At 34.8% G+C, this 15,798-nt stretch overlaps 1 protein-coding gene and 1 pseudogene across 1 annotated transcript; both read left to right on the top strand.

The window, feature by feature from the left end:
- The first annotated feature begins 1,856 nt into the window (after window positions 1-1,856).
- LOC127724138 (uncharacterized) lies at window positions 1,857-3,282 on the top strand. The gene is made up of 2 exons (XM_052231010.1): window positions 1,857-2,066; window positions 2,637-3,282. The coding sequence occupies exons 1-2, from the start codon at window positions 1,982-1,984 to the stop codon at window positions 3,248-3,250; spliced, it is 699 nt and encodes a 232-aa protein (XP_052086970.1). The 5' UTR covers window positions 1,857-1,981; the 3' UTR covers window positions 3,251-3,282.
- Window positions 3,283-7,038: 3,756 nt separating this feature from the next.
- Window positions 7,039-7,770, top strand: LOC127737955 (carnosine synthase 1-like; annotated as a pseudogene).
- The last annotated feature ends 8,028 nt before the right edge of the window (window positions 7,771-15,798 follow it).

The raw sequence follows: 15,798 nt of genomic DNA, 5'->3' as shown, positions 1-15,798 counted from the left end.
ACAAATATTTTGGCAACAAATTCCATCCTTTGCAGAAGAAGCTCAATTTCTGCTGGGGAACGAGAATGTCGGGTATTCAACGGGGACTATAAAAGCAAAAATAAAACTCCTGTCGACATCCTTGTTTCTACCAGCAAATTGAGTTGTCTTAATTATTTCATGAAAAAGGTTGTAAGGCGCGAGTCCCACTCTCGCTGGCAAGCCAGTCCAAAACAATGACATGTAGTCCCTCGACATTCAGACATCCTTTCTATCTACAGGAACTGTAGGAGAACTTGGCAAACGAGAGAAGGAAAATGTCCACCATGTTTATCAATATGTGATGGGATTGCTTCCCTTAGTATATGTAGTAGATACTTGGCCAGCCGTAAACGGTTGAGGTAGGGAAGTACTTCTTTAGCTCAGTCGGTTAGAACGCTGCCTTGTAATACAGAGATCCCGGGTTCGAGTCTCGGAAGAGACAAGGTGCTTTTGTAAGAAGAATCATGCTCTCCGGTTACAAATATAGGCAGCCCAAAATACAAGTATGGTCCATCACAACAAAGGTATTCAACAACAACGATAATTTCCTATGACAGTTACCTGGTAAAAGTTATTTCAAAAACATGTTTTGTCTATATTATATGTACATTTTTGTATATTAAATTGAAGTTAATTAAGCTCAGCTAGTACTCTAAGGTAATCATTCATCCTTCTATTGTAATTATTGAGAAATCTTAGGGTTGATAGCATCCATGCATACAACTTTTCTTTAATCCGTAGTGTACATGCACTTAAATTTAAATTACGGTTCGTGGATTTGAATATTTCATTTTGTTATAACGCGTTGGATGTGTTCAATGGCTTATACTCAACAATTAACCTTTGAGAATGATTCTATTACATGGAACAGAGAAAATATTAAGCAAATATCAGGAAAAACTGTCCTGGTCATTGGAGCTTCCGGTAAAGATCGCCGATTTGTATGGAAAACTTTTCAGGATTTGAATATTGAGGTAAATGATATTAAATTACCATAGCATATCGCTCGAGTTGCGGATCGATTCCCTCCCCATACGTGTAATAACAAAAAATTAAATTCAATTTCAAATTTATTTCATCTAAGATCTACTCCAACAAAGATATTCATAGTCGTCGTCTTCATACATACAGTTATTACAATCCAATCATATGAACTCAAGTTAATAAAATTAAGTTTATAAAATAACGCCGTAAACTTCCTATGTTTTTTTCCCATTTTGTTTGTTTTCATAGACTTAATGCTTTTGGTCGTGGTTTTTAAAGGCAGTGCTTTAATGCCTTTCTGGTTGTCGAGTTAATCCTTGCTTCCGCGATATCCAACTTATCTACGTGGGGGGTCATTAGGCTTCAAGTAGATCCGGAAATGTTGAATTCTCTCCTCTTCTTATTGTGATATAAAATGTTTTTGTTTCATTTCATTTACATTGGGAAATAGAGAAACGATCATTGTGTTTTGTTAGTTTTAAAAACTTTTGATATATTTGTATTTTGCATTATAAGCAGTAAATCGATTGACAAACTAGTATTATTTGAATTCCGTGTGGAAAGAGCTCGGGTTAATTTCGAGTGTTATCTGCAATCTATATGTTTATAAATCATTTCAGTCGTTGATATAATAATTAAAGGTCGACTGAACATGAATTATATTATACAATTTAAAGCGCATTTCTGTTTATGCACGTGAACCCGTCTAACGTACGTTATTGTTATTTCGCAGTTATATAAAGTAGCAAATTATCGTTCCTGAATAGGTGGCCCCGTGGTAGCCGATCCTGTTCCTCATTTTCCGGTTTCTGCACTCTGCAACTATTTCAGTTACATTTTCAATTAACGATGCCAAGTACTGGTTGTTGTGTACCTGGATGTCATTTAAGAGGAGGACATGCATTTCCAAATGACTTAAAAAGAAGGAAAAGTTGGATCAACGCCATGGCCCATACGCAGATTGGACGAGAACACGATGAAATCGTGGAGTCCATCTCAATCAGCTGTTGTTTGCAAGGCACATTTTACTGAAAAAGACTACGTGCAGGAAACTATTCATGGTAAAACTCTATTTTCTTTTTGAAATATATAGTTATATATGTAATCGCCATGCGAATAAACCAAAGTCTGTTTACAACCACAATTATCGTTTTAGAATAAAAGGGGGTGGTTAATTCAAGACGTCATAATTTTTTGGATTACGATTCAATGGGGTCTGTTTGAGATTTTTTGGTGATTGCTACAATTATAATGATTTATTACAAGAGGTATATCATACTGAGAATTATTTTAGCAGTAATTATTCTAATGTAGTAATGACAGGAATGCATAAGCTATGCCTCATAGACTTTCTTGAAAAATATCAATGACAATGTTAACAGGAACAAAACAATGACATGCTCTCATCTATATTATAGTTATTTAGGTACAAACAATGTACGTTTGTTGCATAAGTCTCTCATTGTTTGTCCTTTGGATTTACATAACATACATTGAATCAGGCAAACATAGTTTTATCCAGATTGTAATGAATAAATCTAGTTAATATTTCGCCAGGTAATACAAAGTATACATTGCTAATGGAAGTTCATTTAATTATCAAAAAACTAATGTTTTATAACCTTTTTCAGGGCGCAAACCCACCATACAGAGACTTAAGTCTACTGCCATTCCCAGCCTATTTTCCTGGACCAAGCAAGAAACTGAATCGTCCGCAAAAAGAAAAATCAGGGCAGTTTCCTGTGAAAACAAAAGAACTAAACTTGATGAATATTGTAGTAGAAATCTAGAGGAAAGTTTTGATTGTAAAGTTGGTTTTCCTGAAGAAGTCATTCATACTGCAGAAAGGATTTATGACTGTCCACCACCAACTGCCGAGCTAATGTTGAGCTTCACAGATGAAATTACGCAAACACCATCAATGCCTATGTTTTCAGCAGAGAATTTTGAAATGAAGACACGTGACACAGCCATGCATTTATATACCGGTTTAGAGTTGTATACTAAATTTTTATTTGTTTTGACCAAACTTGGTCCAGCAGCACATTGTTTGAGATACATATATTTTCAAATTGATAGACATAATAAACATGTGCACATAGAGCGAATTATTGGACTTGGCAAAATATACAAAATTCTAATAAATCCTATGAATGGAACTGAAACAAAACTTTCATCTGAAATAACATTTAGTTGTTTAATGATGTGTAATTTTAGAACTTGTATTGTGCCAAAGGATGCATAAATAAAAGTGACGCAATGAATTTTGTTCTGATATATATATATATTTATAATTACATGCACATGTAAATTGTAATGCATATAAAAATAAGGAGATGTGGTATGATATTCAGTCAGTTTATCGAACTAAAGTGCATAAGAAATGGGTTTAAGCAGTTACAGGTGTTACTGTCACGGTACAATCTCCAACAATGAGAAAAACTTGTACCGTGTAAAAAATTCCTTGACTTTGGTGAATTGTTTATATCTGTTGATGTAAATATAAAAAAGAAGATGTGGTATGATTGCCAATGAGACAACTCTCCACGAAGAGACCAAATTTCACAGAAATTAACAGCTACATGTATAGGTCACAGTACGGCCTTCAACAATGAACAAAGCCCATACCGCACAGTCAGCTATAAAAGGCCCCGAAATGACAATGTAAAACAATTTAAACAAGAAAACTAACGGCCTAATTTATGTACAAAAATGAACAAATATAACAAATATGCAACACATAAACAAACAACAACCACTGAATTACAGGCTCCTGACTTGGGACAGGCACATACATGTACATACAGAATATGTCGGGGTTAAACTTGTTAGCGGGATCCCAACCCTCCCCCTAACCTGGGACAGTGGTGTAACAGTACAATATAAGAACGAACTATAAAAATCAGTTGAAAAGAGGCTTAATTCATCAGATGGATAAAGACAAATGCAAGTGGACGTGGTCGGGTAGTTGTACATCCAAACAACAAAAAGACACTAAGTACAGATCTGAGAGTACTCACAGTTACTGACAGCTAGTTCAAAGCCACTAACAACTGATAAAAAAATCTTGCATCTAAGACTAAATTATCAATCCGTAAGCTCCCTTTAGAATTTATTAAATTTTAGATTTTACATTTCTGAGTTATGTGGTTTTATTCATTAAAAAAGGGGGGATTTTCCAGTTTTTGTCGAGCCTGCAACTTTTGTCGCAGAAAGCTCGACATAGGGATAGTGATGTGGCGGCGGTGTTAGCTAACTTCTTAAAAGCTTTATATTTTAGAAGGTGGAAGACCTGGATGCTTCATACTTTGTATATGGATGCCTCATGTTACGAAGTTTCCGTCAGCCACATGCCCAATGTCCTTGACCTCATTTTCATGGTTCAGTGACTATTTGAAAAAAAAGTTAACATTTTTTGTAATGTTAGATTCTCTCTTATTATAAGTAGTAGGATAACTATATTTGGTATGTGCGTACCTTGCAAGGTCCTCATGCCCGTCAGACAGTTTTCACTTGACCTCGACCTCATTTCATGGATCAGTGAACAAGGTTAAGTTTTGGTGGTCAAGTCCATATCTCAGATACTATAAGCAATAGGTCAAGTATATTCGGTGTATGGAAGGACTGTAAGGCGTACATGTCCAACTGGCAGGTGTCATCTGACCTTGACCTCATTTTCATGGTTCAGTGGTTATAGTTAAGTTTTTTTGTGTTTTGGTCTGTTTTTCTTGTACTGTATGCAATAGGTCTACTATATTTGGTGTATGGAATGATTGTAAGGTGTACATGTCTAGCTGGCAGGTCTCATTTGACCGTGACCTCATTTTCATGGTTCAGTGGTCAAAGTTAAGATTTTGAGTTTTGGTCTTTTTTTCCAATACTATATGCAATAGGTCAACTATATTTGGTGTATGGAAATATTTTATGATCTATATGTCAGTTGCGCAGGTTTTATTTGACCTTGACCTCATTTTCACAGTTCATTGCTCAGTGTTAAGTTTTTGTGTTTTGGTCTGTTTTTCTTAAACTATAAGCAATAGGTCAACTATATTTGTTGTATGGAAGAATTGTTAGCTGTACATGCCTGCCTGGCATGGTTCATCTGACCTTGACCTCATTTTCATGGTTCATTGGTCAATGTTTAGTTTTCTTGGTTAATGTTAAGTTTATGTGAGAGTTGTAATAAAGCTTTATATTAAGGACTATCAACATAATATCAGTGATTAGTGAAGAAGGCGAGACATTTCAGCGTGTGCACTCTTGTTGGACAACAACTCAAAAATGCTTTAAGGAGTTCGCATGAAACTTTGGTGAATTATTTATAGCTATTGATGTAATCTCCCTATAGATTTTCATAAATTTCAAATATGACATTGAGAAGAAATTGAACTTTATTTGTTTATAGTCTGGCAACAGATTTATTAAGTATTGCACCATAGCACAGTGTATTGCACAACAGCACAGTGTATTGCACAACAGCAAGAAATCTTTAATTGAATATAAATTCAATTCATATAACCGGTTTCAAGTTCTTTGACTACATTTATTCAGAAACGATAATATGTCAAATATTTAATTACAATCCAAATTTAGACCTGTATCAAGCTTGAATATTGTGTCCATTTTTGCCCCAACTGTTCAGGGTTGGATCTCTGCGGGTGTATCCAGTTGCGCTCAGCGAATCAGTTTATTTCTTATTTAAAAACTCCTTTTTTCATTCATAAATTACTTTAAACTTGGAAATATAATTTTGCTTGGAGTTATAGTTTCTAAAAAAAGTATTGTCATTGAAAGAGTTGACATGTTGCAATGTTGCAATGTACATTTATTCTACATAGTTCTATGGTACCAAATCAAAAGTTTATATAAAGGAAAGAAGTCAAAGGTTTCCCATCATAGTTAAGTTACATACATTTGTTTTGTACCTGAGGTCGTTGAATATAGATCATTATATAAATAAGGAGATGTGTTATGATTGCCAATGAAACAACTATCATTCATACTTAACAGTAACAAACCACATTTGCAGAGTTGAATAAAATACAGTTGATAACATTTACTTATTACTAAACAGAAAATGCCTAACTATTTTAAACAGTATTTGAATATGAATTATATGGTCATTTTTATAAACATCCTGTTACAAAACTTTGAATTTTTCGAAAAACTAAGGATTTTCTTATCCAAGGAATAGATTACCTTAGCCGTATTTTGCACAACTTTTTGGAATTTTGGGTCTTCAATGCTCTTCAACTTTGTACTTGTTTGGCTTTATAACTATTTTGATCTGAGCGTCACTGATGAGTCTTATGTAGACGAAACGCGCATCTGGCGTATTAAATTATAATCCTGGTACCTTTGATAACTTATTTGACTATAAACATAGATAAAAAAAGGTACAAACTGGACATAATGCACTAGTTCATAAACAAGTGAGAACAATCACCTTCATAAAGTGCTCAGAATATGACATTCATATAACTTGTTCAATATCATTAGAGAACTCTAAATCTTAAATACTGAAAGCCACCTCTGATAAGTACACTGTACTATGCAAGATAATGATATAACTGGACTAAAAATACACACAACCTGTAATTAACAGCCTTTACAGCGCTTTCGCGCTTTGATTTTTAGGTTTTGCTATCGATTTTGAAAATTAAATGACTAAAACCTTTCATTTTCTGAAAGGGATCGCGTATTTCTGCACTTTTTATGACGTTGTTGTAAGTAATCAACTAGGAGGGAAGTGGCTAATATTAGAGTGGGGAAATCATGATTCTATATCAGCAACCAAAATTCTTTCAGCATTCTTTCAGTAAAGACCAACACAGATTGATACGATATACTTCATGTTACATTTACTTATACAACACATTTCCTTTTACTGATAAGGTGTAAATACCTATATATGATAGTTTTAGATAACTTATTAATTCCGAATATATTGTTTCAGGTCATTCTTGTGGATCCGAAAGAAAACACACTGTATCAAAAGTATTCTCAATTGATGATTGTGTTTCTAAATTTAACATGTTACAAGGCACATATGAAAAGGATTGGGATGGGTGTGGCTTTGGTAGTTCAATGGTTCTAATGGAATTTTTGCCAGGTATTGTTCACCAAATTGATGTAATAATATTTCGGGGTGCTCTGCTGAAAGCGCTGGTCACGGACATGGGTCCAAAGTTGCCTTATGGATTTTCTGATACAACCACGTGCTTACCAAAAATACTTGTGGCAAAAATAAATCAAGCATCATTCGATTGCTGTAGAAAAATTGGGCTCGATAACGGTGTTTTCAATGTTGAAATGATAGTGACTTCAAATGGTTTAAAGTTGATTGAAATTAACTGCAGACCAGGTTCTTACCGTAGATGCGTCGTCTTCAGAACAACGAACTCAATCGACCTATTCGTAACGCTTGCTTAAGTTGCTGCTGAAATAAAACCAGAGTTTCCTAAAACAAGCACTGTGTATGTGGTTGGATGTTATCTATACTCGTTCGCTCATAGTCGTCCATAACAAGACGAAACTGTTCAGCAAAGATTCAAGGAACTGAAAAATAGAAAAGAAATTCTATATTTTAAACGGTCGGACATTTCTAAAGTCGACGAATTGTTTCCAAAGTGTTTTGCTCATTTAGTTGCTTTTGACAAAACAAATGGAAACCTTGCAAAGCAAAAGTTGATAAATGTGTGCAAAGAACTCACCTTATCCACCAAAGACTATGATTTAGAACAGTTAACTAGATATTTCTATTAGATTTTTAGTTTATAATGTAATCTCACATATATAATCAGGCTATATTTCGCAATAAATCACATATTAAAATGACAAAAGATTACTTTACGGCTATTAAATTACCTGTTCTCTTAATTCGTTCATCTGTTTAGTCTCATCTCTAAGGCTTCAGTTGCGGTTTCAATATTTGTCAAAGGTTTTGATGCGTTTTCCTCCCTACTTGTAAAAAACAGACTGAAGATGTGGAACACTCAAAAATCATAAGTCGAAGTAATAAAAACTGACAGCGCCATGTAAAAAAAATTGACGACGAAATGACCAACAAGTCCACTAAACAATGCACAGAAAACTAAAAACTGAGCAACACGAACCCCAATAAATTCTCTTTTGTCAGTTTATTTTTACTTTATGAGTTTGAATGTCCCTTTGCTATTTTTCGCCTCTCTTGATTCGAGCACCACTGATTTAAACCAAACACGCACCTAGCGTACTTAATTATAAGCCTGATATTTTTTAAGTTTTTACAATCACTGGTTTGATTCATTTCTAGGGTACGTTTCGTCCACGAGGGCATCACCAGCGCAGTAGATAAGTTAACTTTTGCTGGCATGAAATATCATTGCCGGGTTGTCAAGATGTTCGACTTAAGATCTGTCAAAAGATCTTGCCACAAATTTTTCAACAGTAAAAGATGGCCTTCAGAAATAGTGTGATGAAGTATATTCAATTAATGGTGTCAATCAAAATGTTGATTCCTAAAAATTCTAAAGACGTACTGCAACATTTTCAATCATAATCTTGACAATTGGTAGATTATAGAATTGTATAATCATGGTTTATAGACGAGTTGATTATTCCCAGCTGTTAAATGGTGCTGATGACTTTTCTTAACCCGTTTCTGCATAACCCGTTAATCGACATTAAATATCGGTTAAGAGGTCACAAAACATATAGGTTAGATAAAGTTGCGTGCTTGCAGTTTAATAAGAAATTTGTCACGTGAAACACAAGTTGAATCACAGTCTTAGTAATTGCTCCTTGTGGCAACAGCTTTTAAAACTTATTCCCAAAACACTGTTTACAAAGATATAAGTTATTCCTCCACGTAAAAAACGGATTCCGACGAAACGGAAATCCCGTTTCCAGCCATATAGTACTGAAACTGTTGTTACAAAAACTAATTCTGAGAGAACAAAAACCGAAATGGTGGACGAACTGTCTAAAATTGGTTTCAAAGTGCCTACAAATCTGACTTTAAACGTTGTTAAAAGTCTGTATACAGAAAACATTGGTAACAAAAACTGTGATGCTCGCGTAGAAGCCATCGATAATATTTTAAGTGCAACAGACAGTTTTCCATCTGATACGCAAACTGCTTCAACAGAGACTCAAAACCGTGAAAGCATTAACATTACTTCTTCTGCTACGGAAAATGTTAACACAAATATATTGGTGGCTGCTTTTAACACTATGTCACAATGCGTGAACGGCCTTCAGAAATCTGTCGATACCCTGATGACAGAGAAGCTGTATGATACTAGCAAATCGTATAATCTACATCAATGGTACAATACCGCACCGTCGATACAAAACACACCGGATGCGTTACCTCATGGATTAAATAGAACAGGAGTTCGTTCTGACGATTTTCCCAATGTCGACATAGTTTCTACAGCATTACAGAAACAAATAATACAGGGTAAGGACATTAACTTAGCTTCTCTCCTTATTCCTAGTTTCGAGAGTCCCCAGTCACATACCATTTTGGCAGACGGTATGGAAATTAATGTAGGGAATAAGCCAGACCCGCGTTTAAATCGATAACTAACCATCCAGGAATTCATAAAGGCCTTCGGAAAATTCAAGCGTGTAATGACATCTGCTTTTCCAGGTAGGAGATTTGAATTAGACGCCTACGAGGAGGATATCATAGAGATGAGTAATTTTTACGGTCAGAAGTTCTACGACTACCATAAATTGTTTTCAGCAAAAGCCTCGACCCTTCTTCAAGAGAAACAAATTAAAGTCGATTGGAGCAAAAGGGATCGCGACCTGATGATCTTGATAGGTGCGGGCGTTGAAATAAATATTTGCAAACTTTGTCACATGGTTGACCATGACACAAATTTCAGAGAAAAACGTATCTACCCCACATCTAAAGAAAAATAGCGGTAATTCTGATATTCGTGGTAGGAAGCGTTTTTATCACAACGGAAAAGAAATTTGAAATAATTTCAATAGCATGTCTGGCTGTAATAAAGACGGTCGATGCCTTTTCTTACACATGTGCTCCAATTGTCGTAGCTATGATCATAGCGTAACCGCCTGTCATCGTCAATCTTCGCATAACGATAGCGGTAAAAATAGAAAGAACCACGCTTTTAAAAACACTGTTGCTAAGACTGGTACTCCTGCATCAAAGCATAGCTTCGGTTCCGAAAAATGACTATCAAATGTTAACTTCCCCCTACATGCTACTACTCCGATTAACGTAGAAGTATTACAAAATGAACTTAGAAATCACAGTGACAAATCTTTTGTATTTTATTTATGCAATGGTTTAAAATATGGTTTTGACACTAAAGTTTCTGTGACTAGTTTACCAACCCTTGAATGTCGTAATAATTTGTCTGCACGATCACAACCGAACGTAGTAAATGCATTGTTAAGGAAGGAGTGTGAAAATGGATTTATGTACGGGCCTTTTGATACACTTCCATTTTCAAGTTACCGTGTCAGTCCGTTGGGAGTTGCAGAAGGAAAATATTCAAAGAAAAAACGACTTATATTGGATTTATCGGCACCTCATCAAAGTGATACTCATTTTAGCATCAATGAATTAATTGACAAAGACATCTGCTCTATGTCATACGTTAAGATCGACAACGCTATAGACATTATCCTGAAATACGGGAAAATTCCTGGTTATGTAAGTACGACATTTCCAATGCATTCAAAAATTGTCCTATTTTACCTTCACAATGGCCTTTGTTTTGCATTAAATGGGAGGAAAAATATTATTTCTATGTGCGATTAACTTTCGGTTGCCGATCTAGTCCCATTATATTCGATACTTTGTCACAAGCAATATGTTATATTGCCACAAACAATTACAAGGTCAATAACAGTTTACACCTGTTAGACGATTTCTTAACTATAGATCCGCCACACGCTGACGGAGAGCGATCAATGGCATTAATGATGATGATTTTTAAACGCTTAAATGTTCCAATAGCGATGCACAAAACTGTTGGCCCTGTAACGTGTCTTGAATATCTTGGCATCATTCTCGATTCACAAAAAATGGAAACCCGTTTACCGCAGGAAAAAGTTGATCGAATTTGTGAGTTTATTTCAAGTATAAGTGTCAAATCCTCTTGTTCTAAGAGAGAAGTTCTACAGCTGCTTGGGCATTTAAATTTTGCCTCAAGAGTTATACTACCGGGCAGGTCATTTGTGTCTTATCTAATCAATTTATCAACCAAAGCGAAAGAATCACATCATTATGTGCGTTTAAATAAAGAATGTCGGATAGATCTTGAATTTTGGTTTCGATTTCTAAAGAATTGGAATGGAATTAATATGTTTTATAATTCTACATATATATCTAATTACGATATGGAATCATTCACAGATGCATCGTCAACTATAGGTTTTGGTGGAAAGTGGTTTTATTCTTCATGGCCGACCGAAATAAAAAACATCACAAACAGTAAACATTCAATGGCATTTCTTGAATTGTACCCAATCGTTGTGGCAGCTGTTTTATGGGGCGCCTCATGGAAAACAAAAAAAAAAGTGTTATTTTGGTCCGATAATATGTCTACAGTCGAGATTATAAGGAAAGGCAGATCAAAATGTTTGTATATTATGAAGTTAATGAATAAATTAACATGGTGCGCATGTACAAACAACTTCTTTTTTAGTGCAAAACACGTGCCAGGTTTACAAAACGATATAAGTGATGCCTTATCTCGATTTCAGATACAACGATTCAGAACCCTGGCACCAGATGCAGACCCCTTTCCGGAACCGTGTCCCAAAATCTCAGATGTAATATGGTGTTAAAACAAACTGTCGAACAACTATGGACGACATCTATATCTAAAAGGATTCAGGACGTGTATGATATTGGTTTCATGCATTTTAAGAGATATTTACTGTTAAATAATGTGACATTTACAAATAATTTGGCCCCAGTTTCGGAAGAAATCCTCATATATTTTGTTGCCCATTGTCAAACAGTTCCGAAACTTCATTATTCTACCATTAAACTTTATCTCTGTGGAATCAGGTACAACTATTTGAAGGAAAATTGTAGTGATCCCTTAGAACTATAAAACGGCAAACCATTTCCCAGGCTTACATTGATCTTAAATTCTGTCAAACGATCTCAAAATCAAAACAAGAGAGTAAGGCTACCAATCACTTTTGATATTCTTGAACAAATTATAAAGAGATTACGAAAGGGAGTTTTTTTCAAAGTTCATTGACCTCATGATAGAAACAGCTAGCGTGATTTCTTTCTTTGGCTTTCTCCGATGCGGAGAAATAACTGTTATCAAATCCGAACAATTTGAACCTGCAATTAATTTATGTATATCAGACATTTCATTCACAGACAATGTTGCTAACTTTCACTTGAAACAGTCAAAAACTGATCCATTCCGTAAGGGTATAGATATTCAGCTACACAAAATTAATAGTCATATTTGTCCTTATCGTGTTTTAAAAAGATATTTAGAGATCAGGAAAACGTTTATTTCGTCTTATCAAAACACTGACCCTCTTTTTGTATCAATTGGCAATTTAGCCATGGAAAGAGAATTCTTTATAACAAAAGTATGTTCTTGAGTTATGCGGTTATGATCCTAAAAACTTTTCAGGTCATTCATTTAGAATAGGTGCTGGAACCGCAGCTGGTCAGGCTCACATAGAGGATCACATGATCAAAACATTAGTTCGTTGGTCTTCAGATTGCTATGTGCGTTATATTCGCACTCAACCAACCTCTATAAAACATGCACAACAGCAGCTTGCTGAATCTATTTATCATTGATTATATTATAGTCAACTTCGATTTTATTGACAGGAGAACTGCATGGTTGCTTTATATGTATATTTTGTTTCTTTTGTTTACCTTATTATTGTGTTATTCGACGACTTATTGAAGGTGATCCCGGGGGATTCCTCATTCTAAATACTTGGGGGTCACTCAGACTCATCTGATTTCTCATCACTATTTCGTCAGAGTTTCTTGGCACCTTTTCAAATATTTCACTTATTCATAATTTTCATTCATTTTCCAAGCATTTTTCATTTAACATCTCCAAACTCAACTCAACACCTTAAAACATTGTAGCCCACCGTCACGCGGGGGCTGGTCCACTGCCACGCATGGGCCGTCAGACGAAGCTTCGCTTTGTCATTCTTTTGTCAGTTGTGTTGTTCAAGTTGAGTGTAGTGGCTTGTCAGCTGGTGTACTTTCCACGAAAGAATCGCTTCCTGACAAAGTCCTGGTGCAAAATTATTCGTCAGATAGTTGAGTGATTTCCCAAGGCCAAACAATCTAATATGTTTTATATATTTAGTACAGAAAATACGTTTTCATTTTATGTAGTGTAATATTCATAATAAATATATTACATTTACACCGTATTGTTAGTATCAATGGTTCCGTGACAAAGTTATTATTGAATCTACAGTCTGCTAACACTACACTAAGATAACATTCACCAGACAAGAACCTTTAACAAATTTGACCTTAAGATTTGTAACAGATGTTAAAGTTTAAAACAGTGACGCTAATAAGCATATCGACACAGAATAATTTCACAGATTGATGTCCTGCGAAGATTCTCATACTAACTGATTGATTGATAATGGGAATACAATAATTATTACAGAGACTGCAATGTCAAATTCCTCACAAATCATATTGTGCTATTACACGTGTATAGCAAACTGCATAACATGAGACTTATGGTTTAATCGCCATTGAAACCAGCATCACAGTTTGAATACAACCTTTAATATTAAATTTTACATGATTTCACTTCGACTATTGAACTATATTTAGATAAACAAGATTATCATGTGGAAAACTGGCGTCATTTTCAGATATAAATTTATCGATTGATTAATTGGATTGGATGCTTACATGGTTGATTGGTTGTTGGTGTAGTTTCAGTGGCAAATATTTCATGCATATACACGACGGGAAAAACATAAAATATATTTTGAAACAGAATTTCGACTATCAGTTTTACACAAACACACACTGGAAAAACGAATATATAAATTTGCTGTAATATCAAAACTTCTGATTTAACTACGCTGTACACTTCTATTCCCTATGCTGAAATTGAAATGTCGAAGAAGTTGTCTTTTTAAACAAAGCTATTCTACAAAAAATAGGAATCGTAGATATAAATTTATGTCATGAAAAATCTTACTTTGTGAAGAAACTCACCGATTAAAAAATTTGAATACGCCGAAGACGATATCATTTAAATGTATGCAAAATATGCAAAAATGGTTAAAATTCGTGTTTAAAGGACAATTACTCCTATTAGATGTCAGACGAACTAGAACTGGATACTTTGTCTGAATGGATCAAAGCTATTCGATCATGCATTCAGAAGCGCATTCAAAAACTACGATGTACTATGAGCACAAGAATTACTAGCCCTTTCAAGAATCCGGATGTTGTGGATGCTTTATCCTCTTTGCATGACAAATATATCGTTGTTCCTGCAGATAAAGCCTCCTATAATATTGTCTTCATATGTAAAAACCATTATTTGCAGTGTCTCACAATAGAGCTTTGAATAAATAGAACTACTGGTAATCCTACATATTCTTTAACATCATTTTTACAAAATCACAAATCTGTCCTTCTTTCTTTTGGTATCAACATCAAAGAAAACGAAGAAAATTTACCATCATTACTGGATACCAAAACTTACAAAACTCCATATAAAGAACGATACATAGCTGGGTCATCAAAATGTTTGACTAAACATCTTTCTAAAGTACTGACTACTATTCTTTCTACAGTTAAAGATGGGCTTCAAAAATATTGTGATGAAATATATTCTACCAGTGGTGTTAACCAGATGTGGATTCCCAAACATTCGAAAGATCTACTGCTTAATCTTCAATCACAATCTTTGCAATTTTGCAGCAACATAAAGATTTTTGATTTTTTCTACGCTTTACAATACTTTTCCCCATGCTCAGTTGAAAGATCGACGTCACCATCTCATTAAACAGAGCTTTTTTTCTATAAAAATTGGAATCGTAGATACAAATTTCTTGTTTTGGGTTACAATAATTCATATTTTGTGAAGAACCATACTGAATCTACCAGAAAATATACTGAAGATGATATTATCAAAATGCTGGACTTTTTGATCGACAATATACTTGTTGAGTTTGGAGGATTTATATTTCAACAGACAGTCGGTATTCCAATGGGTACTAATTGTGCACCCCTACTGGCCGATTTGTTTTTGTACTCGTATGAAGCAGAGTTCATTCAGAACCTTCTAAAAGACAAAAAGAAAAAGCACCTTGCGAAATTCTTTAATTTTACTTTCCGATATATTGATGATGTCCTATCATTGAATAACCCATATTTCAGCCGATACTTACAATTCATATATCCCAGTGAACTTGAAATTAAGGATACTACTGATACTAGAAGGACTGCTTCATACCTTGATCTTTTCCTCAATATTGACACAGATGGACAACTTCACACGAAAATCTATGATAAACGGGACGATTTCAACTTCCCAATTATCAATTTCCCATTTCTCAGCAGTAACATACCCTCTTCCCCTTCGTATGGTGTTTACATATCTCAGTTGATACGTTATGCTCGTGCATGTTCACACGGACTTCATATACAGGAGTGTGCCCCTAACGCAGAAACTGCTCCAACAAAGTTATGGGGAGGACAGATTAAAAATGACACTCCGTAAATTTTACGGACACCATCACGAATTGGTTGATTTTAGTTTGGGTCAACTAAATTTATACGAT

This window comes from Mytilus californianus, unplaced genomic scaffold, assembly GCF_021869535.1.
Source record: "Mytilus californianus isolate M0D057914Y unplaced genomic scaffold, xbMytCali1.0.p SCAF_1, whole genome shotgun sequence".
Lineage (NCBI taxonomy): Eukaryota > Metazoa > Mollusca > Bivalvia > Mytilida > Mytilidae > Mytilus > Mytilus californianus.
Note: the sequence above shows the minus strand (reverse complement) of the source record. Positions and strands in the feature narration are given on the sequence as shown.